General features: G+C 42.7%; 3 protein-coding genes across 3 annotated transcripts; all 3 read left to right on the top strand.

The window, feature by feature from the left end:
- Positions 1–4351: 4351 nt before the first annotated feature.
- Positions 4352–7951, top strand: LOC124691333 (signal peptide peptidase-like 5). The gene is made up of 14 exons (XM_047224614.1): positions 4352–4495; positions 4906–5064; positions 5162–5273; positions 5366–5485; positions 5638–5789; positions 5876–6058; positions 6310–6344; positions 6486–6642; positions 6721–6774; positions 6892–6984; positions 7066–7208; positions 7363–7433; positions 7578–7661; positions 7755–7951. Exons 1-14 carry the CDS (start codon positions 4367–4369, stop codon positions 7901–7903), a joined length of 1641 nt encoding a protein of 546 aa, XP_047080570.1. The 5' UTR covers positions 4352–4366; the 3' UTR covers positions 7904–7951.
- A 3537-nt stretch (positions 7952–11488) lies between these two features.
- LOC124689244 (transcriptional regulator SUPERMAN-like) lies at positions 11489–11983 on the top strand. The gene has a single exon (XM_047222800.1). It carries the CDS (start codon positions 11489–11491, stop codon positions 11981–11983), a length of 495 nt encoding a protein of 164 aa, XP_047078756.1.
- A 3875-nt stretch (positions 11984–15858) lies between these two features.
- Positions 15859–25958, top strand: LOC124686010 (probable protein phosphatase 2C 37). Its single transcript, XM_047220021.1, has 4 exons — positions 15859–15996; positions 16242–16610; positions 17959–18064; positions 25609–25958. The coding sequence occupies exons 1-4, from the start codon at positions 15880–15882 to the stop codon at positions 25956–25958; spliced, it is 942 nt and encodes a 313-aa protein (XP_047075977.1). The 5' UTR covers positions 15859–15879.
- Positions 25959–26264: the final 306 nt, after the last annotated feature.

Here is a 26264-nt window from a genome sequence, read left to right on the forward strand (position 1 = left end):
ATCATCCTTGATTATATATATATTATTTTGATTGAACTTTGTTCTCGTAAAGTGCTTGAGGCAAGAGGACGGGAATAATTTATGCGGGTTCTACGTTTGCGAGTTCATTCGCCGAATACCCACCATGTGAGGGACATTTTGGAACAACTTGATGTAAGTAAACAACATTCATGGCTTTATTTTATCACCTTGTGTTTCATTCACATACACACACATATATATATTGACCACCATACCTTCTTCAAATTATTAGATCCAACGGTTGCGGAACGGTCTTCTAGCAACCGAGCGTGTACGAGCAATTCAAGAAGAGCTGGCGGGATTCTTACTTGAGCAAGTCATAGCTCCAGACGGAGAACACTATGTGGCCGACATGCAAAATCACCGTTGATGTAGACATATATATATATGCATGAACGTGTGTCACTTTGATCGATATATATATGTAATATAATGGTTTGCTATATATATATATATTTGAATTGTCTGCATTAATATTATACCGTGTTTCGAATGGGGCAGAGTCTCTGCCGCGGCAGCGTTTTAGTGCAATTCCCTGCCGCGGCAGACTCTGCCGCGGCAGGGAAGGGCACTAAAATGCTGCCGCGGCACAACCCTTTTGCACCGGTTCGTATTACGAACCGGTGCAAAAGCTCCCCCGCCGAGCGCCCCACAGCCGGCCACGTGGTGACCCCTTTAGCACCGGTTCGTAAGCCAACCGGTGCAAAAGGGGGGGCCTTTTGCACCGGATGGTTTGCACCGGTTGGCCATCCGGTGCATATGGCCCTTACAAACCGGTGCAAAAGGCCATATTTCTACTAGTGTGGGTGGGAAAACGTAGTCATCCGGGAGATCCAACGAAGGCGACTGGAGAGGGCGCCAGTGCCAATCTTCCGGGCGGCAGTAGCCGAGCTGACGGCCATAGACATGTACTGTATAGCGTCGGCCAGAATATCGTCAAACCGCTGTGATATATTCTCTCTCTTCTTACTAACACGCGAAGGATCAAGAATAACTGCAGTTGCGTAAAATCTTGTGTTTGACAATGTGGTTAATTCTGGAATTGTTGTTCTAAAAAAATTCTGGAATTGTTGGGAGACATTGTTACCCTTTTGGTCAAGCTATTTCTGTGATTTTTCATCAACCAATTTGATGTTTAAGCATGAAAATCTAAGGATAGTTGGATTGATCAAACATCGGAAGATATGGCAAAGGACCTTGGGTGCGAACGCCTTGATGCTGGTAGGCGACGGCGAGGGCTTCAGGGTCCTGGAGCGGCCATAGTGCTCTAGCCTGCTTTCCTTTGCTGTTTGTGGCTGTTGATGCTCCCCTCTTCATACCTTGTCTTAAAAACTTCTTGGTTGCTCCTGGGTGGTTATCCTTTTGATGTAACTTGGAGTTTGATGGAAACTATGGATAGTCTTGGTAGATCTGGGTGTATGATCTTGTAAGAAATTGGATGTTGTATGACTTAGTTTCAGAAATGGAACTGGGGTTTTGCCCTTTTCTTCTAAAAAAAAACTTATATCTTTTTGTTACATAACAGGTCTAATGGCCCGACGTTAAATTAATAAATGTTATCAAAGGATAGATGATGATGAACCTAGCGTACAAGAAAGAATTACACACACTCACACAAAGACATGTCTACCAAAGAGGTTACCATCAGAAGCGGAGAACTATGACACTACGACTAGGATACTAAGGGTGGCATAATTGTTGGTAAATTATGGTTAATTTTTTTTTGCAACTAAGGGCGGTATAATTGTTGGTAGATGGCATATGTTGTCTTGGTCCTGCAGCAGGACTCCTGCTTGTAGTGCAAGATGAGATGGAATGATAGATGATGATGGGCCCATATTCCTCCTTCAGAGCTTCGACGTGACAAAAGCACTTCCTCCATTGCTTGATATTGTAAATCATAAAAAAAAGCAGATATTTGTTTTATCTTTGTGTAGTGACACTCTAGTCGTATGCAACAAAAGTACTTCTTCCATGACCGGTTGACCCGATGTTTTTAATCATGGAAAAAGGTAAGTATCCAATTTATCATACAACACAATTACAAAATAATTATGACATCGATGAATTGTGGAAATTGGAATACATAACAAAACAAAAGACAGATCATTGGTAACCAAATATCACATATAGCAAGTAATAGAAAATGTCACATAGAGCTAGTTCCAACCCTTCCTGTGTATGATGAACACACCAATAAATTTATTACAGCAGTAGAAAACACTTTTCCCTCTACACCTATTCATTTTCCTCAGGGCATTTATAATATGGTGACCTCAGTCCTTTTTCTTAAAGATGCCACGTTGAATATTTTCTTAATTGGAGGAGAGAGAAATAAGTAAGAGAAGGTTGTCTTCCTTTCAATAAAGGATGAACCTTTAGAGCGTGATTGGTTGTTTGCATGCGTTTTTCCCCATCTTATGCATCTTAGCCCGCCACCTACCGTATAAGTGGAAACTTGGCTTGATCTAGCATTTAAACTATGATTGGTTGCTAACAATTTCATTTAGGCTCGGTGAGATAACAAAGGCCATTCGATTGGTAGGTTGCACGTCGAGGATTGTTGTGGCTAACTAAACTAGTTCAATAGTAATCCCCTCTAATGTGTCTAACAGTTCATCGATTCGAGATAAGATGTACATGAAAAAGATGCACCTTGACATAGTGATTCCATTCCCACGACCGCTTCGTAGTTTCGTCTAGTGTTTTAAACTTTATTTCGTCTTCTCTTTGAAATTTTTGAACATGAAAGTAGTGTGAATTGGTGGTGAGATGAAGCTACTTAATGGAAATTTCAAGCGGTCAACCATGTGCGACAAAGTTGACAAAATTTGTTCAAAAAAGCTTCAAAGAAAACACAGAATAGAATTTGAAACACTCGACGAAACTACGAACCTGTCACGGAAATGGATTCACAAGGTCAATACACATCTCTTTTGTGTAGAGCTTATGTCAAATCGAAGCATCATTTTATAGATCGGAGAGGATTAAAATGATCTAGATTAGTAATAAGTATGTACACGAGCTCCTAAATGTGCAGCCAATAAGAGCCCACTTTTGCGCTTGCTAGTGCGTGGCCGGCTGGGAACACTCGAATCAACCGTGGGCTAACTTTTGCTTGCATCTCGGCTGAGAATTTTTCTTCACCGTTGGCTACTAGTAAAAACGATAAACTACTTCTCGAGCAACCAATCACATCCTTAGAAACTTTGCTCCGCTGAAGCACAAGCTGCACGTCTGGCTAGCTTTGCGCGGAAGGTGCTGGACAGCGGACCGTAGACTGTGCCGAGGCTTGGCATCTCATGTCATCTGCCCGCTTTGTGATCTCTACGACGAAACCATCAGCCACCTCTCGCTCCACTGCCCCTTTGCACAGGGTGTTTGGAGCGGCTTGATCTCTAGGCTGGGTTTGCCAGACATCACACCTCGCGGGAACCTTTCCATAGCCGATTGGTGGCTCCAGGCCGCTGACCGTTTCGCGCGAGAAAACAGGAAGAAGGCCAACTCCATCATCATGCTGATCCTCCGCTCCGTGTGGCTGGAACGTAACAGCCGTGTTTTTGAGCGCAAACTCACGGCCATGGCTCCTACCATCGATCTTATCGCGGCGGAATGGCAGCTTTGGCTTGACAGTAGGGGTAGGCCCGCTAGAGGTTTAGGATAGCTCGGGGTGTGGTAGCCCGGCGTTCTAAGCAACGTCGGCACTGGTGGTTTCCGCTGGTTTGGTTTGTACCCGGCGTTGTAATCTTGGACATCTTGGTCCGTCTCTAAGCTTAATACAATGATACGCAAAAAAAAATTTCTTAGAAAATAGGAGAACACTATTTCATGCGTTCTACGATACGCCTTTTCTTAGCAAATTAATTTCTTACTATAAATTAAATAATTTACATTAATTGCTAGGGAGTAGGGATAACAATAAGATATAATGATTGTATCACATTATTTGTCATTATGTATATAATGCAAATTACATTACAGTAATATATATGCATGGTAAATCACATCTAAATTAGCCTGTATACATTCTAAATTACATGCAAACTTACACATGTTATGAAATCAAAAACAATTAAATGCTCTCGTTTCATCTTGTGATTGGGAGAAAAATGACTTTATGACGAATTAAGAAATAACCGAGTGCCAAATAGACTCTCCAATTTTTTATCGTCTTGTTATGTCTTGTTTTGAGCAATGTTCTCTGCAAGCTGCGAGTAATTGGAAAATAAGGTAAAAGGTCAACCTTCTCTGTCAGTGAGGCCTTTTGCTGCTGCCGCTGTTCCTTTCCCCACCATCGTCTCCGGCGACTCCATCTCCAGCTGCACGAGAGAGGGAGGGGAGGGGGATGGCCGCGTCGGCGGTGCTGGCGGTGCTGCTTGCGTCGGCACTGGCGGGGGCCGCTGCCGGCGGCGACATCGTCCACCAGGACGACCAGGCCCCCAAGATTCCTGGCTGCTCCAACGACTTCGTCCTCGTAATTATCTTGTTCCCACGCCCCCTGCGCTCTCCTCCCCCCCCTCTCTCGCTCTATTCGGATTCACGGTTTTACTTCCAGATTCCGATTTCCCGCGCCAATTATCTTGTTACTCTCTTAATTGCTACTCCTTAAGTCCTAGGGTTAGTAAGCCAAATGAACTCCCATCTGGTGGGGAATTTCAATTGAACCGAATTAGATTCCCAATTGATAAATGGATGGATGCATAAGCTATGGTAGTATTGGATTGCCGTCACCTTCCTTTCTACAGCTTCATTTCATCATAAACATCCTCATACTTACATTGCACACACTTAATTCTATTTCTCTAACCTGCCGACACTCAAACTTGCATGGTACACACTCCATTCTATTCCTCTCCTAAACCGTGCCGTTCGAACTGGTTCAAGGTCAAAGTGCAGAGCTGGGTCGACGGCAAAGAGAAAGACGAGTATGTTGGTGTCGGCGCCCGCTTCGGTCCCAAGATAGTGTCCAAGGAGAAATATGCGAACCGAACTCAGCTCACTCTGGCGGACCCGATTGAGTGCTGCAGTCCTCCAAAAGAAAAGGTTTGCCTTCTCAAGCGAGTCAAGAATTATATTTGCTTGGATAGCAGTGCAAGCGCTTGTGGATCCCAGTAATCTCAGCTTCATTTGTTTGTTCTAGGTTTCTGGAGGCCTCCTTCTAGTTAAAAGGGGGAAATGCAAGTTCACGAAGAAAGCAAAGATCGCAGAGGCGGCTGGTGCTTCTGGTATACTCATCATAAACCATGGCACTGGTAAGTCTCCTTTCTGTCTACGGTTTAAGGCATTGCTTCTTGTATGTAGGATTGACCCTAGCAGTGTTCCTTATCATTTGTCTACCCTGCAGAGCTGTACAAGATGGTCTGTGAAAAGAACGAGACAGAGCTTGATATACACATACCGGCAGTTCTCTTGCCACAAGATGCGGGCATCGCTTTACACTCGCTTGTTACCGATGGTAAATCAGGTAAACCCCTAACTCATTTTTGGCATTGTTGCCCCTGAAATGTTAGTACTTGCTTCTGTTATCTGGCTGGTTTTGACTTTATCTTAACTTGGATTTTGGTTATGTATTCTACCTAAAATAGCTTACTGACATAACTTTCTATCTTTCCGTAGTTTCTGTGCAGCTATACTCTCCAGATCGTCCTGTAGTCGATACGGCAGAGGTTTTTCTTTGGCTCATGGCTGTCGGCACTGTCCTCTGTGCGTCATACTGGTCAGCATGGAGCTCTAGGGAAGCCATTAATGAACAGGAGAAGCTCCTGAAGGTTCTGATCTGTTAATTCCGTGATGATTAGTTTCTATGCATCTTCAACTTAAACTATGGAACTGACAAGTGCATTTACTGTAAAAGGATGGCCACGAAGTCTCACTGAATGTTGAGGGCGGAGGTTCTAGCGGCATTGTAGATATCAACGTGATATCAGCAATAATGTTTGTTGTGATTGCATCCTGCTTCTTAATAATGCTTTACAAGCTGATGTCTACCTGGTTTGTTGAGCTACTGGTGGTAATATTCTGCATCGGCGGTGTTGAGGTGCAATTTTATCCGACTTACACTTTTGCCATAGTTCTAATAAGTTGATGCTACCAAAGCAATAAATAAATAAAATTCTCCTAGTCCATTCATGGTACAAGTACTATAAAAAGACCAAATAGGATGATATGTTGCTACTACATTGGACCAATGTATTTTTTTCCCACCTATTGGTATGCAAACTGTTGCCTTAGCTAATCCCCTGCTGCTTTGCATTCCTTTCCTTGAACTAATGCCTCTTGTTTATGCAGGGTCTGCAAACATGCTTGGTTGCTCTGTTGTCAAGGTACATGAGCTTTATCTTGCATAGTTGTTCTTGAACATCTCGAACTACCCTTTTGTTTGTTTGTTTGATGACTATTGGTTTGTTACTGATTCTTTTTTCTGTGAAAGTTTTGTACTAATTCAAAATAATCGAATATTTCAGATGGTTTAGATCTGCTGCGGAATCATTTCTGAAAGTACCATTCTTTGGTGCTATTTCGTACCTTACGCTGGCAGTATCCCCATTTTGCGTTGTGTTTGCTGTTCTATGGGCTGTTTATCGGCAGTATCCCTATGCTTGGATTGGGCAAGATATTCTTGTGAGTGCAACTTTCTGTAGTATTCCACGCCTTTCAATGCAACAACCATATCAATTGATATCTGATTCTGTACTTCAGGGTATTGCACTGATAGTTACTGTTATCCAAATTGTCAGAGTACCTAACCTCAAGGTAATGTACCTGTTCTTGACTCTTGAAGGTTAATTTTATATCATGCTCAGCTTTGGTGCGAGCTCCCTTCACAACTTGTTTTGGCATGTGTCTCGTTTACCTTTTGGCTACGATCAGGTTGGTTCAGTGCTTCTCAGTTGTGCTTTCTTCTACGACATATTCTGGGTATTCATCTCCAAGAGGTGGTTTCATGAGAGTGTGATGATTGCGGTATGTATAATGGGCGGGCTGTTACCTTATCTGGTGGCATCATATCTAGTCTTGCTAGTTATACAGGTATTCTTGTTGTAGGTTGCACGTGGTGATAAGACCGATGAAGATGGTGTGCCCATGTTGCTGAAAATCCCACGGATGTTTGATCCATGGGGTGGATACAGTATCATTGGCTTTGGTGACATCCTTCTTCCTGGGCTGGTAGTTGCATTTGCCTTAAGGTTAGTTTGCCAAAGGTTCCATTCATTTTTTCATTCGAACCAGAGCAGGCATGCGGGGGTTGCTATTTAGAACAGCTGCTTTAACATGCCGTGGTGTGTGTTGTTTATGTGGTTAGCAATCTCAGCATCCAGTTTTCATTTAATTTTTCTGCAGATATGATTGGGCTGCCAAGAAAAGCTTGCGGTCTGGTTACTTTCTGTGGTCAGCTTTGGCCTATGGCACTGGTAAGCGATCTATGCTCCCCTACTTGAGGAAGAGAGAAGCCATTATTATATCTAATGCACATAGTAGTTATTCTACCATTCACACACAATGAGAGCTTTATATTTTCTGCTTTTTGACTTGCTGGAACTTTTGACCGACATCAGGGCTTCTTATTACGTATGTTGCGTTGAACCTTATGGATGGGCATGGCCAGCCCGCTCTTCTCTACATCGTGCCTTTCACACTGGGTAATCAGAAACTAACACCACCGATTTATATTTATCACCTGGTTCATGGATGGACACGGATTAATAAGATAGCTAATCTGTTCTTAAATTCAGGCACGTTGATATCGCTTGGGTGGAAGAGAAGGGAGCTTCGGAATCTGTGGTTCAAGGGAGAGCCAGAGAGAGTCTGCACTCATGTGCATATGATGATGCAGCCTCATCAGGCCAAGGATATATCAGTATCTGATCCATCTTCCTCTTAGATTAGATAAATACCTTCTGGCGGCTTGGTTGCTCTGTAACTGTAACTGTAACTGTAACTGCCCTCGTAGGAAGGAGAGGAAGTACTCGCAGTATCTGATCTTGATCCTATGTATTCCTAATATCTATGTATTGCTGGTAAATAAATGTTTCGCTCCACACACGTTCCTAGGCTGTTTGATGCTACCTGTAATATAATCCTAGCCCCTCTCTTATCTTATCCTCATCCACCCAAATATTATTATGTAGCTGGTGTTTTTTACAGATAGGAGCTGAGTTGCTCTTCATCAGAATTGAGATGCTCTCTGGAGCTGAGCGAACAGACCATCCATCCATCTAGGTCGGTTCAGGTTTAATTTGTCTCTCTCTTTACACCTAGTCAATTAAGCTTCTTCCTTATTTTCCTGAATTATTTGTCCTACTTAAATTTCACCTGTACCTTTGTTATCACAGAAAACTCCAGCAAATATAATCAATGGCGATAGTGCTGGATGCATTTGCATCCTATTTGGGTCATTTGCTCGCTCAGGTAGCAGAATATGAGGTGGGGAGATGCTGGACGTCTCCTGCGAGATTAACAAGATGGGTGACAAGCTTTTGGACCTCAAGAACTTCCTCACCGACGCTGATTGGACGAACATCGCCGACGAGAGCGTCTGAGAGTGGGTGGGGCAGCTCAAGCCGCCAACCTGTGCCATCTCAAGGCCATGGAGCATGGATCATTGTCAGGATCCCGGTGGATCTGATCGGAAGAGGATCACGAAGAACAAAGATTTGAGAAGAATTCGAGATAAAAGAGGTAAATTGCTAGAACTAAATAAAAGATAAATTGCAGAAATAAAAGATAAAATTAGGTTTCATATTTCTTGATTGATTGCAAGGGGATACAAGGGTAGGCTTATATAGACCTAACCAACTACAACATGACAACATAGGTGGAATACCGATACTACCCTTACAGCTAATAACCCACTACTCCATACCCATATTAGTCCCTGACAATCATCCTCCATTGATGCAGTGTGTTTCAATCCCTTGCTCTTCTGCATGCAGAATCCCTCCCATGCTCACGAAATTGGGACCCACATCAAGGTGCTTAACCTGTGGCTCGACACCATCAAGGAGTGGAGTGCGGCTTTATCAGGTCCTATGAGGAGCATAGTAGAAAGGTGCACGCAAATTGTCATGGCAATCCTAGGCGTGGGATGTCAGGGGAGGTCAACCAGTCGGGTGTTGTTGGGAACCACATTGAAGAAGACACAAGAACACATGTGTCCCAGATTGTGCATATAGGAGGCCATCGTAGGTGTTGGCGGGATTGGCAAGACGACCCTCACCTAGAAGGTCTTCAATGATGAGGCCATCGAAGGTGAGTTCAGAAAAAAAAATATGGTTGAGCGGTGACCGAAACCTCAGCGAGGCTTAGCTGCTGAGAAGAGCCATCATCAAAGGTGATCACCAGTCTGCTGCAAATGCACACCCTTCATCGAACCCTGAAGGATTGGCTTGATTGGCCACAAGACGTTACTGGTAATAGATGATCTGTGGAACCATGGCGCATGGGAGGGTGTGCTCAAAACACCCTTAGTCTATGCTGCTGCTTCAGACAGCCAGGTTCTCACTACCACTAGAGATGAAGGTGCCGCCTGAGGGATGACGGTCGTAGGGCCCTACCACCATGTCAGCACATAAGCGCCTGATGATGCTAGATCATTGCTCAAGAAGCAGGTATGTATGCAATAAAACACTTAGCAGCATTTTAAGGATGCTTGCAAATTTATCTGAGCCTCTAATTACTAGTTCAGTGATACACGGAGGAGACACCTGTGCCGAGGGATCATGAGGAGAAGCTAGTGCGGTAAATAGCAGACTAGGACACCGTCAGGGTGAGGGATACACCGTCCCATCAGTTGATCGTATCTGGAGGTAAACTACAACTCTTGCAATGTTTTTTCTATTTATTTAATTTGCGATTCCCTCCTATTGACCTCATCTTAATTTTATCTGTTTGTCTAGTCCACACAATGGCGGCAGAGCATAGCAAGAAGTAGTAGCTGTTGCATCCGGTTCAGGAGATGAAAACAAAGGAATAAGAAGCACGGTGACGAAAAAAAGTAGATCGAGGAAGGGAGGAAGTGCATGATAGCTAGCCAGGGAATTCAGGTCAGATCATCCTCTTCAATGAATTAATTTGCTATTCTTTTTTGCTCTGCTATGAATTGTGCTTTGAGTTGCTTGCCCTCTTCTTTGTTCCTTCTGCTGCTATATGCTATGTTATGTAAATTACCTGGAAAGAAACTATGAGCGTTATGCCTATTATATTAGCAATATGCTAAGCAAAACGGATTTCCTATTAACTGAATGATTGTTAGTTCATTCGATAGCATGCATGGTTTGGAAAAAAAAAGTTAGCAGCTATCATCTTCTTTAAATCTTGATGCGAGCAGGTGGAAAGGAAAACTATCCGTCCTTGTACGTCTTTATCCTGCTGCTTGGTTGCATCAAATCAAATTGCAATTTAGTGAAGGCCCTGGCAGCAGTTAAAGGCTAAAGCAATGCTGCAATAAGAAACAAAAGTTTTGTTTCTGTGTTTATATCTTGAGCAAAGACAAGCATTGTAGGTAGCAAGCTTATACGTTGAGACAACAAAAGTGTAGCTGCATGGAGACTCATCGTGATCTCTGTTCTTCAGTTGCTGTAGCCTCAAGAATCTGCAGAAGTATACTTTTTTTTTTCAATGTAAACCCCAAAGATATACATGCACGCATATATAGCAAAACCTACTTCTCCTTTGTGGTGCCATCATGTATACCAGCGCCCAAACATGTCTAGTTCTAGCCAATGGGGTACAATGCCTTGAGGCTTCAGACAATGTATTCGGCTGCGCCTGCTTGAATGCTTCGTGACATGACAAGATTGACGTGATATGTTGCAGCCGCAGGATGCAGGACATGAGTTAATGCTTGCATGACACCTGGTATTTCCATGTGTGAAAAGAAAGAAGAAGAAAGAAAAATGAGATGCTATAGTTGCGGTCAAACTCAAGGGCAAATTGAGGGCAAATGCTGCGTACGCTTTCCGAGCATAGTTAACGCCTTTTGCCACTTTGGCCATGTAGGCTTGCAGCTACCGATCTAGCTAGCTGGACTACGTCTACTCAGATGCTCTCTTTGGGTACACATTATGTCTCGTCGTCAGGCAAAGTAGTCCGCAGAGGTTGCCAACACATGTCACATAGTCTTCCCTGAAACGGAGAGCATCGTTCTGACGGTATCTCGTCTGCAACATCACCGCTAGCCTACCAATATACCTTGACTCACTCCGCGTGCACTCGGTCACTTCAATCTGTCCATCGTTTCTACCCCAGAACAACAAAACGAGCTAGCTAGCAAGCTGATTTCATACAAGTTGTGACGGAGTGATGTAGTGAGTAGTGTGTGCAGTGGTAGAAAACAAGTGCCGAGTGTGTATACGTCCACTGGATCGAGCAGCATATATACGCCCATTCTACCGTGCTCTGCCAAGCCATAGTCACTACTACACAACATCAGTCGACACTCGGCAGTCGGCACACAAGTAGCTGATCTATGGACAACGGAGGCACGAGAGGAGGAGACCACGGCCGCCACCACCTCGGCCAGCTTCGGCCGGCAACGTGGAGCTTCGCCGGTGGCGGCGGCGTCCCGTGGCCGGTGGCGGGACAGAGGTCGTCGTCGTCGTACATGTGCGGCTACTGTAAGAGGGAGTTCCGGTCCGCGCAGGCGCTGGGAGGCCACATGAACGTCCACCGGAGGGAGAGGGCCAGGCTGTGCTACTACTACTCCTGCGCCGCCGCCCACCGGGTGCTTCCAAACCTCAACTTCGCGCCGGCGCAGTACCATTGCAGCAGCGACACGGCGACGACGAGGACTCCGCCTGCCGTCTACAGCTTCTTCTCCACGGCGGCGGCGGACGCTGCCACGTCAACGGCGGCGAAGGCTGCTGCGTTGGAGGTGAACGTGGAGCTTGGTGTCGGAGGAGGGTTCGGTGATGGTGGTGGAGGTGGAGGTTTGGATCTTGAGCTCAGGCTTGGTTGCTCTTGATTCATCTTCACACATTGTTATCAATGGCAAAGTATGTGCGTGACCATGCATGGGCAGTAGGACATTAGCTAGGACTGTAGGAGCGATCTAGCTAGTGATGAACCGAGTACTGATGGTGTGCGGGCTATTTCTCTTTTCTTGTTTTAGCTATGTATCTTTAATTAAGTTTTTAGAAAGATTTGCTCAAATACAAGAACACTTCTAAATTTAAGAAGTGCTCTGAGCTAGCTTTAGTTGGTTGCTTGGTTGGCAATCGATTAACGGTCTTAGGGACCGGCTGGGACGACGACTGCAGTATCAGGTCAAGAGCAAAGAAAAGTTCAATTTGTGGTGCTTATGTTACGAGCCAGCTTGTTTAATTGTCTTCATATATATAATTTCATCATGAATTTTTTTCGTAATAAAGCTGTTTGGCGAGCGAGGAATAATGGCATAACAAAACTGAAAAACGGTCTCTATGTTATTGTTGACACACCAACCAATATGGAGCTCACGACGACCTCCTTATGTAAGGAGCTATACAAAAGAGATCCAAATTTCTAACCCGGTGCATTGGTGGAGCTATTTGACAAAAAAAAGTCACTGTGGGTATGAATTATACTTTATACCGATACTTCTTTGATAATATTTTCTAAATTTGCTCCTATGAAGGCGCCTGGCTATGATGGCTTACCTGCAATATTCTACTATATAAATTGGGGGCAACATGAATGAAGATATTATCAATGTGGTGACATATTTTTCCAAATAGGACACAAGCCAATCATGCGAAATATATATGAAAATAAACAAGTAAGAGTAAAGGCAACATCATTCCAGCATGCCACTTTTTATATAAAAAAAAATCAACTTTCATCTTGAGAAACAAAAGGTAAAGAATTTCTACGACACGCGTGCCTTATATACATTAAGATGTTTCTCGGAACATGGTAACAACAATGCTTTTTTTTCTTTTCTAAAGCATTCTCTTTACATGTTGTATATAAGCCTTAACTTGTCGTTTTAATTCTAACCAGCAATTAATCTTAGCCAATGGTTGCATATTCTCTCTCGCCTCCCTTCCATTAATAACCAAGGCAAAAAAAAAAAGGTTATTGTGGGGAAGGAATTTATGAAGCAAATTAGAGATTAAGAAACAAAGAAAAGTCAAGAATTTATACTCAACACCACGCACAAACCATCATCGTATTGCATCATCTCCTTGTTATGCATGTAAGAATCATTGCATAACAAAGTATCATGTAGTTTATTGAAATGTCACAAACATGTAAGTTATGCTTGAACCAACTACAGAACATATCCATGCACCATATCACAAAAAACTCATTTTGAGACTTTACTACCACCTCCATCCCAAAGCTTAAGGCTTATATTTTTTAAAAAAAGTCAAACCAAGTAAAATTTGACAAATTTTAGAACAATCTATCAACAAATATAATATTTTGTAGATACCATATGAAAATATATTTTATTATCTATTTAGTGATATTAATTTTGTATTTTGCATGTTAATGATTTTTCGTAAAAGCATAGTCAAACTTGACATAGTTTGACTTTCTAAAAATAATATAAGCCTTAAGCTTTGGGATGGCGGCAGTATGAACTTCAATAGCCAAAGAGGGAGACTTCTAACTTTGATTTTTTTTGACAAAAGATTTTTCCTGGAAAGAAGGCTCTTGTGTCAAAAAAAAAAATGCAAAGTTGGTTTTCGCAACACAAATTGTTTCTCTTATTTTTTTTTCACAATGGCATATAAGAGTCTATCTTGCCATTTTAATAATAAGAAGTAATCAACCACAATTAATGGTTGTATATCCTCTCCGGCCTGCTTTAAATGAAAAATAAAAATGGAAATAGAATGTGTGTCCGTGGAAGAAATCAAGCAAATTAACACAAAATCAAGAAAAGGATAAGAAATGCATCCACGATGCCAGGATGACCCACTAACATGTTACAACATCTCCCTGCGAAGGAATTCACTTATTAGGATTGTAAAGCCTTTATTTTCTCGTTTCAGTATAATTTTTAGTAATGCACCATGATCTATGGTTGCATATCCATTCACAAAAGAAATTGATTGCATATCCTTTTAGGCATCCTTTTCACTAGTTAGAAAGGAAAGTACAAAGATGGGAAAGTTATTCCGAGGAAGGGATTCATGGAGAAAATCAAAGACTAAGAAAAGACAACAACACATCTGCAACATCGTGCATAAGCAAGCGATGGTTTGTTACATCACCTTTTCTTTGTGGAAGTGCAATAATGTGCTCAATAAATTTTGCACATACGCAAAGTGCTCGGGCACATATGATCCAGTCTCGGCCGGCATGCACCCAAGAGGTCCCTTGTAAGGCGCCAAAAGCAGACAAAGATTTATGTTAAGTGTTACAACTTTATTATTTTGAAGTCCGCCTCACATCGTTGGAGGGAAAACATGACTTTCCCCGACAAAGGAGATTATCTGTTTGGCAAAAATACTACCGACGTACAAAACACCCGCGAAGGTCTATTTGGCCAAATGATACAAAGCCGGTCCTCGGTAACCAAAAATGAAGACACTTTCCTAGAAGGAAATCTCTTGTGTGAAAATAAATAAAGATACAACGGTGGTTTTCGCAGTACATATTTTTTTCATAAATATCTTTTTTCACCATGCCATATAAGCTTTTGTCTTGTCATCTCAATACCAAGAAGTAATCAACATCAATTAATGGTTCCATATCCTTTCAGGCCTCCTTTGAACAAAAAAAGGAAAAAAGGAAACAAAATGTATGTTCGAGGAAGAAATCAGTGAAGACAGTTAAGACAACACCAAAAAAAGGGGGAAGAAACGCATCGGAGATGCCGGGCTAACCCATTGATTTGTTATATAGGAATCCAGCTGGATTGTAAAGTCTTTGGCCTGTCGTTTCAGTACTTACTACTAGTAATTAACCGTGATCAATGGATGCATATCCTTTCACGCATCCTTTTCACCGGTTATATTTTATTAACCAAAATAATGGCAAAATGAAAGCATTTTAAAACTACGTGCACCCTTGTTAAACCGATCCAGAGAAAGCTGAAAGAAACACATGGAAACACACAAGGCTATTCCAAGGAAGGAATTGATGAAGTAAACTAAAGGCTAAGAAAAGACAAGAGCACATCTACAACATCGTGCACAACCAAACAATCCTTTGTTACATCATCTTTTCGGTGTGGATGTAAACCACTGAAATTTTGCATATACGTCTACAAAGTTTCAGGCCCTTACATTTGTGTCCAAACTTTAGAAATGGTAACGGAAGGGGCTGCTCTATGGCTATGGCTATGCGTGGAAGCAATCGAGATGACGCGAAACTGAGGATAGATCGCAAAAGAAACGCATCCGCAACGCCGCGCACGCGACGATCGATCGACCCACCGATTTGTTTCCTCCCTCGGTTCCCATGCCACGCGTCGGTGCCTGGACACGTCGCCACCAATGTGGGCCCCACTCCCTCGAGGATGATGCAGCTTGCAGCTATATGTAGATTCATTCGCAGGCCGCCATGGTCACCTGCTGCTCTCTGCTCTCTCTTCTGCTAGCTGCTGCTGATTCCGGATCGACGCGCGCGCCTGCTAGCTCCTCCAGTGCGTACGTGATGGCCAGCGCTGGCGTCAACAACGTCGACTTGCCTGTTGGTCCCGGCGCCGGCGCCGAGGGAACCGACCACGCCGCTGAATGCCGCCCGACCAGGCGCCGTCGCCTCACCCCGGCCAACGACGTTGCAAATACGTCCGCCGGCTCCGAGGAGAGCGCTGCTGCAGCCGCTGCCGTCATCAACGTCGCGGCGGCGCTGCTGCCGGGTGATTCGTCGTCAGGGCTGGAGGCGGCGGGGCCGTTGCCGGTACGGTTCGGTTCCGTGGCGCTGATGGGGCGGCTTAGGAAGATGGAGGACACCGTGTCGCTGCACCCGTCCTTCTGCGTCTGGGCCGGCGGCGAACCCATGCACTTCTTCGGCGTCTTCGACGGCCACGGCGGCCCTCACGTACGTCACCTCCCCGTCTTAATTCACCCCACCTCCTATGATTAATTACCCTGTGAAATAGCCAAAAATACATCTTGATCATTTTGCATTGCCATAGAAAAGATTTTACGTTTCATACTTCCATTGTACTAGCATTGTTTGTCCAGATCGTAGCAGTATACCACACTAAAATCCAACCGCCGTGCGTGCGTTTTCACCTTTGCTTTAACTTGTTTTTGTCTCTACACACAATCGCGCGCGCGCAGGTGGCGGCGCTGTGCAAGGAGCAGATGCACGCGATCCTGGCGGAGGAGCTGGCCATCGCGGCGGAGGACTACCTGGCCCATCGCGACGAGGAAGGTGCCGAGGAGCGGGCGTGGCGCACGGCGCTGTCCCGGAGCTTCGCGCGCGTGGACGCGCTGGCGCCGGCGGCGTGCGCGTGCGGCCGCGTGGCCACGGCGGCGGAGGGCGCGTGCGCGTGCCCGCTGTCGGCTGGGGAGAGGTGCATCATCGTGGGGTCGACGGCCGTGGTGGCGCTGCTGGTCCGCGACCGTGTCATCGTCGCCAACTGCGGCGACTCCCGCGCCGTGCTCTCCCGGGGCCTGGACGCCGTCCCGCTCTCCCTGGACCAGAAGGTACACACACTTACCAGTTGACCCCTGATTGATCATTCGACTCAAGAGATAGTCAACTAGAGTTGACGGTACAGTTGTTGACCCTGTGCGACGTGGGTCTAAGGCCATCAACGCCGATAGTCATTCTAGAAATAGAAAGAGAGTAGACACACACTACTGTATTACTCCCTCCGTCCTAAAATATAAGATGTGGTTTCTTAAAAGTTAACGATCTCTAAGTTTGATCAAATTTATACACAAAAATATTAATAATTATATTACTGAATCAATATCAATAGATTTACCATCAAATATATTTTCATTTTCTTAAAATAACCTTTTAATATTGTAGCTGTAGATATTTTTACCTAAATATTTTGTCAAAACTAGTAAATTTTGACTTTTGTCTAATCCGCGCCTTACATTTTGAGACGGTTCGAACCCGCTTTAGAGATGAGTCAGAGACGGGTTTGTTTTTTGGTAGAGTGAGAACTAGGTTTGGTACTCCTTTTAAATTTAAGATGCGTATTAGTTTGGATCAAAATCAAATTTTACAAAGTTTGAATCAACTATATATATATATATATTAACTTTTGTAATACCACATGTATATAATATAAAAATATATTTCATGATGGTTCTAATAATATTTAATTAACATCATTTTATATACATTTGGTAAAATTTTATAAAGTTTGACTTTGGCTATAACTAATATGCATCCTAATTTTAAAAGGAGAGAGTACTTTGGTTGGCTTGGATATCCTTCGCTAGTGCACAAAACCAAAGTTTTCTTCTCGTTCTTGAAAAGACTCATGGGCATAGAAACATAGGTCCAAGATTTTTTGAACAAAATCTAGAATTTATCCAAAAAAATTATATAAGTTAAAAAATTGCCCGATATTTTTTATTATACCGGTGGGTACTGTGAAAACCTGGGAAGATTTCGGAGATTTCAGCCAAGAAAAAAACCTGCGCCAAACTCGTGATTATGAGCCAACTGATCTGGAGTTGCTTTGCTTCTTCTAGACGTGCTTAATCTGTTACAATCGTGGCATGCAAACAGTTGATGCTTTACTTGTGCTGTGTACGTGCCACTCAGCTAGCACGAGTGATCCGAGATGGGGAAGGTTTGCCTATATGTTCATGATGTATTTTATCCCCTAATTAAATTACACGAACATCTGGTTTATAAATCCTAACGAGCGATACTGCATCAACGAGCGATTTCCTCAGCGTATGATGTCACATCCCCCTGGCAACTTCTATCTTGGTCGTGTCCCGTATATGGCAGTTATAATTAATTTTTTACTTTCCGAATTGAATTCTCCTTTACTAATTAATTGATGCGAATGATCGAAATGTACAGCCGGACCGGCCAGACGAGATGGCGCGCATCGAAGCTGCTGGCGGCCGGGTTCTGTTCATCGATGGGCCACGTGTCAGAGGGGTCCTCGCCATGTCCCGCGCACTAGGTATGTATATATCTATGTACACGCTCTACCATCATGCATATATTCTTCATCATTATTCATGCGTCTCAATATAGACTGTGAGAAAGCATGCTTTTTCAAGGATTGTGAGAGAGAATGATCCTTGTATTCGCATGCAAAATCTGGCCGGAGGCTATAGGAGCGTTAAGTCTTGCAAGTAGGACCATAATGGTTTACATAGGGTGATTAGGTCATACCTGTATCGTAAAGAAATATAGGATTCCACCTGGATTCCAAGGGTGCTAAAGAGTCATGGGGCGTCTTGTTTTCTTTGTCATTTGTCATTTGCCCTTGTCTTTGATTTACACCACAGGCTGATAAATTAAAGCTCCTTTCTCAACTAATTTCACAAGGTGTTTTTTTGTTAGTAGGTATGTGTCTCTTGCCCATGCACAAACATCTGATGAGTAGAAAAAAAAGTTATAGAAGCAAATACTATTCAAAAAGGGAACATTTAATTTGTGGTGTATATTTTATATTATAATGGAGATAAGAATAACAATTTCTCCAAATCACTCTATAACAATTGGGAACTATCTGACAAAAAAAACAATGAGTTAGCAAGCCTATTAAACCGGAACCGTCCTTTTGAGATTGGACCCATCGTTCAAGCTTTACGTGCTAGAATAAAATGTCCTATAAGTTTTTTTTTATCAGAACGGTTATGAAAACGGCACGCATTAAGCTTTATGATAAATATATTTATAGCTGGTATATTTCGTGTCAGCGAGGTTCTGGATAAATACAATAGATGCATGGTGTTCTCTACACTTTTGGCGCATGGGAGATTTGCATGTTCACTGGTACCTGCTTTTTCTGTATCTGATTATAGATGACATAGATGGGGCGAATATATAAGACCATGACTATCGAGTGCATGTTAATTACTTGTACGACATGAGTAGCCTGCTAGATAACCAGCTGGGAAATACCAATTTGCTTAATTATTAGGAAGATTAAACACCATATGAACTGTGAGTTCATCCCTCCCTTGCCCGTTGGGGTCTAATTTAACATTCTAGGGTGACTAGATGGAGATTTGTTTTAGTTAGTTAGATTTGTTGAATATAATTGTATAATTGTCTAGTCTCTTCTATCAGATTAGACTTTTGGTTGAATTGGCTTGAGCATTCAATTTTGCATGTTACCAGAGCAAACTTTTCCTATCATCCAACTCTCGATCACCAAAACCCCAAGACCCTTGATCGTCTGAATAAGAAGATCGGCGTTGGTTACAATCGGAGACCTTCCAAAAATCTCACCTTTCGGTCTTGATTGTTGGCGATGTTCCTAAAACCTTGCCCTCCTCACGATGGCTATTGCTGCCTACCCCCCCCCCCCCACACACACACACACACAGAGAAACTCACGAAGGAGAACTTTCCTTTATGGAAGATGCAACTCCTCCCCACCGCCCACGACATGTTTGTCATGGGCTGCTAGACGACTCCAATGTTGCACCACCTGAAAACCTAGAGGTTCAAGATAATGACAAAAACATCACGACGGTTCCTAATCCTGTCTATGGTCTGTGTGGCTTGCCCGAGATCAACAGTTATGAGCTGGTTACTTAAAACCTTGTCCCCTAACATCCTTGAGCATTCTGCTGACACGTGGTATTCCATTAGGGAGCTTTTCGCGTCACTCTCCAAGGCACATATCAATACTCTCCTTGGATTACTCTCCAACACGAAGAAATTGGATATGAAGGTTGGCAAATATATTACCAAGATGAAAGGCTTCGCCATGGAGCTCACTGCGGTTGGAAAGAACATTGATGATAATGTACTCAAAGGGTATATACTCAATGGTCTTGGTGCTGACTATCTCCCATCGTTGCATCTATAAACAATGTTCCAAGCACCACACTTGCATATATGTGTGCGCACCTTACTGCGTATATATGACCAACATCATTCAACATATGTGTGCCGCTCATGGTCACGACCATCCAAACCGCCCCAACAATTAGGCTTTAGGAAGTAGCTACCGATTGAAACAATATCAAATAGATTTACCAAGAAATTATGCATTGCATACACGTAAGCATAGCACTTTGTCTGACGATCTACTTTTGAGAACTCCTCCGATCCGTGGCTGAGTGGTAGGCATGCATGCAAATGTAACCAGCGGCCCGGGTTTGAGGACTCTCCCCTCTTAATGAAAAGAGCAGGCTTGTGTCTCCCCCTCTACTCTTCTTTTTTGGTGAGTGTGATTCTGGATATGTGTGGGTAATATTTTGGTAGGTACGTGTTAATGCTTCTATCAATTTTTGGTATGTTCATGTCGGAGGTGGCTTCTTTGATATGCAGAAGGCACTTCCAAGTGTGTCACACATCCTTGAATCATCCTCTCTCATCAGCGTTGGTCATTCTTTCTCTATGGTGTGCATCTTCTCTTGCATCCTTCTACTCCTTTCTTCTTTCCTAGACAAGTCTATGATTGGAATTATTTTGTAGCATATCGAGTATTATCAACCTTCATTTGATCTTAGTTGTCGTCTTCATTCATATAGAAGATATGTCGACCATCCCTAGTAGGTATTCCTCTCAAGTTCCATTTTTCTACACACCAATGTGTTGAAAGTGGTCACAAAAACATTTGATCTAACCACAAACACAATATGTTGCGATGTGTCAAACTTCCCCACAAGAGTACTGAAGATTACTAGATTTCTCACCTTCCATGCATCTTGATGGTGAGCTAGAGAAAATCTCTACCTCAGCTCAAGAGTGGAGCTAAGTGCTAGAGTTGGTTAATTGACTATCTCCTGTTCAGTATAGCCACTCATGGTGGCTTTACTAATCCCCTTTTCACAATGTTCTTTTATACAAGGGTCATTTGAACCTAAATTGCTTCATCCGACATGCTATGCTTAACATCATATGAGGAGGTATTTTCGGCGACACGCGAGAAAAGGGTTTTGTCCTACGAGAGAGAAGATACAAATTGTGGTCTATGGTGGTACATAATTCCACGGGTTGTATGATAGAATGTGAGCACATGTGTTCCTGGGTTTGAAAGGAGAAAGATGGACGAGGATGACTATGAGATGTGGAGGGAGAAACAAAACAAGACAAAGATGATGGATAAACCATAACCATATGGGGACATTTTCCCATAATGGAATGTCTACTTGTCTAGTAAGATGATGAAAATAGAGTACAATCGACATCATGCACCATGTTATCTGCTTAATTAGTTTCCTATGGCCACTGAGAAACTGGTGAAAGGTTAAGCATAACCATATGGAGGCAATTGCAAGGTATCCTATCACAAAAAGCTAATGAGGGAAGGAGACGCCAAAATGACAGACTTCCTTAGCTTCGAGTGGAGGATTCTAATGTTTGTGAATTGTCATTCATGTGATCTCACGTACATCTTACAAGGGCACTGTGCTTTGTCGGTTGGAGAACACGAAGCATTGTCCACGGTGATCAGCAGTGGAATTTATATCTTGGAATGGATGGTATTGCTCAATGATGTAAATAGATGGAGCAAATTGCAAGGTACCCTATCACAAAAGGCTAAAGGTGAAGGAGACGCCAAACTAATAGACTTTCTTAGCTTCGAGTGGAGGATTCTAATGTTTGTGAATTATCATTCATATGACCTCACATACATCTAACAAGGGCACTGAGCTTTGTCAGATGAAGAACAAGAAGCGTTGTGTACGATGATCAGCATGGGAATTTAAATCTTGGAATGGATGGGCATTTCTCAATGATGTAGTAAATGGTTGGTTGTGTAATATTTTATCCAAACTTTGTGTCTCGTGGACATGGTCCGTGTTCGTTTCCATCAATGGTAATATAAACGGTAATGGGATCATGTTACCATGGGATTGCGGTGTAACAATTTTTTTCTTATTTTGTTTGGTTCCACTCGGTAATGGTATCAAAGTGCAGAACAACGGTGTGGCATAAGCGGACCCAGGAAAAATTTGAAGCATGGGAAAATAGGCTTAGTGTGCTAATTTTGTATCAAATACATGTAAAATAGGGATGAAAATAAGCCTATCGGCCGGCCGGAAGCCTGGGCGGCTGCCCGGGCAGGAGGGATGCTAGGTCCACCTATGCGGTGTGGGACCTAGCAAAAAAAGGTCTACCCGAAGCACTGAAGGAGTCAATAGCCGCTCCTGGCTCTCCCGCATTGCCACTTGTGCTCTGCATGCGACGTCGTTGCTTCTCCTTCCCGCGGCCAGTTGCTAGATGCAAAGATCATCGATGTGGAGATCGGGAGCCACCAACATCGATCAGGGAATGAGATCATCGGTGCTCTTCTAAGTTCTAATGACTGCTCCTCCCGTGGTGCGGGGAGATCTGCCTCCATGGTCACCATGGTCGACGGTACGGTGATGACCAGGAGAAAACACCAGAGGGAATCGTAGGCTGAGGCCAGACGAGCCATAACTATCGCTGGGTTCTTGGTAACGATATCTATTGATGGAGGGGGTTGGGAGAAGTCGGATGTAAGTTGTGTTGTAATCCGTTTACATTGTATCTATTTGGCCAAGCAAACCAAACGTGGTTAATGGAGTCAAATCACATTGTAATTGGATAACACGTAAAAGGTCGAACCAAACACATTCATGGTGTTTATGACTTATGTAAACTTGTGTGGTGTGTGCATTTGTTCGATGTAGAGGTAGGAACACAATAATCTAAGTGGAAGAGAAGTTATTGTATATCTACATCGAACACTTCCCATCGGAGGGACGGAGTGAGACTTGGTCTATATCCTCGAGGATGCAATAATAGACATTACAAAAATAACCATCTTCCACTAAGAATCGGCCCAATGGCGCAGTGCATATGCGCCAAATCAAAACCCACCACTAGGCTATTCCTAGGTGATAGTACTATATATTTAATCATATTTAATACATATAATAACTTTTATATACTTCGAACCTTGAAAGTATTTCATCATAGTGCCTAATACCTTACACTCACTAACGAAAAGCAAAACCTTTCTAACTCACGCATCGAACTTATTTTTCCAAATCGAACAACCTAAATCTGCGATGGATTCACAAACTCGATCGGGCTTGTGTGCTATAAATTATGTCCATGTATATCTTGGTAAACCAGAAACTTGAATTCAATTTTTTTGTCCGTGTTTAAATATTATTGTTTACCTAGTTATCGTTTCCTCTGTGCCACCCATGATTCATAATAGCAAGGACAATTCTTCTGCACAACCGGTTAGAGTAAGCCTAGAAATGAGAAGTGTGTGCCGAAAATCATGCGCGGGGCAGGGAAAGGCCATACTATTGAGTCGTGCTATGGCCCATTTTCCGAGCCCGCGTGTCGGGCTGAGCCAAGTTGGGCTCGTGCTTTACATATGGGTGTCTTAAAACGGAGTCCTAACTTGAGGCTCATAGGGCTTTTTTTTTTGTGCCAGACTCGATCGGGCATGTTTCTTCACCCAAGATGTCAGCTTGGGGTGTTCTTTGACCTTTTTCTTCACCCAGATGTCGGCTCAGACCGGGCTAGGGTCTGAGTTGTTTGCAGTAGCCTTTCTTTTTGCTTGGCTCAACCCATGGTATGGCTAGGTCTAGGTTACAGTGAGGTCTGGAACATGTCAGAGAAACATCCTCCCCATTAGCTAAACCATTGGAAATGGCCATATAGAGTGTAACGAGTCGTAGGAATGCCCGTATGTTGCAACCAATGGTACGAAATCATTGGTGTAGCTTAGTGTAGGTCAGCCCCCCCCCCCCCCCCCCCCAATGATTTGGCACATCTCTAAAGGAATTTTTTTGGGAGAGGTTAGATTAGGAATTTTTGTGTGTTTGGTACCCCCTAGAACTCCTTAATTGCATCCCCCACCCCCCCAGCCATCCTTGGCAAGCTTCGCCAATGTAGGAAATAGATGACTTTTGGATATTGACATTGTATACGATACATATATTTGACCTTTGGTTAATGTATTAATATGTTAATAAAAACAGTATTATTGTAACATTTTTATGACAAGTGTAACGATACTATTTTCATCTAACCAACTTAAATTTTTTGTGTACAATAGTATTCAAAATTAGAAAATATGGATTGCACGCTGTCTATAAATTCATGTGTGTAATTTGATGTGGTAAATGGTTTATCCTTATTAAGGCCAAATGGGTATTTCTTAAGAGAATTATTTGACCATCTTTATGAACTACTTTTATGCGTTGGCCTTCCTCTGTGTATAAGTATTATGCTATTTTGTGTATTTTTTCAAAGTCATTTACCGAGCAGGTGTTAACATTTCCGTTTATGCATGTCCAGTTTATTATTTAAATTTGCAATGGACTTTAGGAATGCCCTATTACTCATTTAATTTATGACATGATTGGAAAATAGCCAAACAAGAATGATTTATTTTTCTGCTGCCAATCCAGATGTTTCCACTAAATCACATAAAGTAATGTTTCTCATCGGTTTGTACAATTATATTCTTCTAAATATGTTATTATGCCTGGTCTTCTGTGTATGTTCAGTGATTTACTTGCTTTCCATAGGTTTAATGAGGTATTTTTTTCCCTGATACACTGCAGTTCGCGATATTTACCTATAAACTCATGTGCTTACCATGTCACCCAAAATAGTAAACTTTGTACTTGATACTGAAATAAGTCACAGCAACCCATGCTTTGTGAAAAACATGTCATGTGATACCTGGATCTGTCAAAGGGTATCAAATATTTCTAAAATTCTGAAGGTGCTTCCTATGTTCCTCTTTGAATCGTCTTATATTAAGCCTAACAATGCAAGCAACTTGAATAGTCATTCATTAGTGGCAGTTTCTGCATACTACTACTATTTGATCTAGTTCTTTGCCGAACTACTTTTTTTTTTGCCGAACTACTTAGTTTAGCGTGATTCTTCAATTTTATCATTTACATCGATTAATTAGAGTTTGCATGAACGTAACGCAGCCATATGTGTTGAACTTCAATAACTCTTGTAGCGGAGGATATTAATTGAATTTTTTATTCAGTATTTCTATACATACAATTTACTAGACCCTGAGCATTTAGTCTGGAAACTATACTTATGAAGACTTGTTAATCTTCCTACTTATGTGACAGCTCTAATGTTCACAAAACTTTATTTCATTTTATCAACCAAAGAACGTGAACCTTATTAACAATTTACCTTTAGCTAGGATGTGACTATGTAGTATACTAGTATTGCATCGTCATTGCTGTCATAATGATAGTTCTTAACTTCTTATATTCCCTAAAAGTTGAATTACAGTTCATACATGTGCATAGGACATGTCTGTTTATTTCTGAAACCTATCATGTGCAGGCCTTGTTTTGATCAATATGTCAGAGCTTTTTTATGTAAATAATTTTGGAAGAGAAGAAAAACACAGATATCTCATGCTTTGATTCTAACAAATAAAATAAAACAACCAATTAAGTTCCTGTTGAAAAGTTCGTTCATAACAACATATTATTTCTCTTCACTATATCATTCTTCCACTTGCTAGAGTATTATGTGTCATTTGACTGTTTACTAATATACTTGCAGGGCACGAGCTCCTGAAGCCTGAGGTGATATGTGAGCCAGAAATCACCATAACCATAAGGTCGGACGACGACCACTGCCTGATCCTCGCGAGCGACGGGCTGTGGGACGCTATCTCCAACAGGAAGGCCTGCGACATCGCCCGGCAATGCAAGGAAGATGGAATCCTGACGAGAGCCCATGCAGCTGGGAGCGATGAAGCCTGCCGCAGCAGCGGCGGCGGCGCACCGGGTGGCCACCAGCCAGAGCCTCCGTGCCGCCACGCCGCTGCTGTCCTGGCGAGGTTCGCCCTCTGCAAGGGGAGCTGCGATAACATCAGCGTTGTTGTCATTGATCTGAATGTGATGGGTTAGGCAGATGATCGATCGGATCATCTCCTTTACAGCTTGGTTTTTACAGCAGTCTTTCACAAACAAAAACTCAAGACTATCTTTGTCCTTTGGATATTTTAGCTCCTATAGTTCTGTGGGAGGATGGTTGGTTGGTTATATTCTACTGTATTAAAAGAGTCCAAGAACCAAATTTAGCAAGTAGACTGGGCGACATTGCCATGGATATGAGAAAAAAAAATAAGGAGAGTTTATAAATGGATGCATGGTTATTGCAAATGTACAAAATATGATGCTGACATTTATGTTCATACAGTCCCATTTGTGGAC

The sequence above is a fragment of the Lolium rigidum genome, chromosome 2 (assembly GCF_022539505.1).
Source record: "Lolium rigidum isolate FL_2022 chromosome 2, APGP_CSIRO_Lrig_0.1, whole genome shotgun sequence".
Classification (NCBI taxonomy): Eukaryota; Viridiplantae; Streptophyta; class Magnoliopsida; order Poales; family Poaceae; genus Lolium; species Lolium rigidum.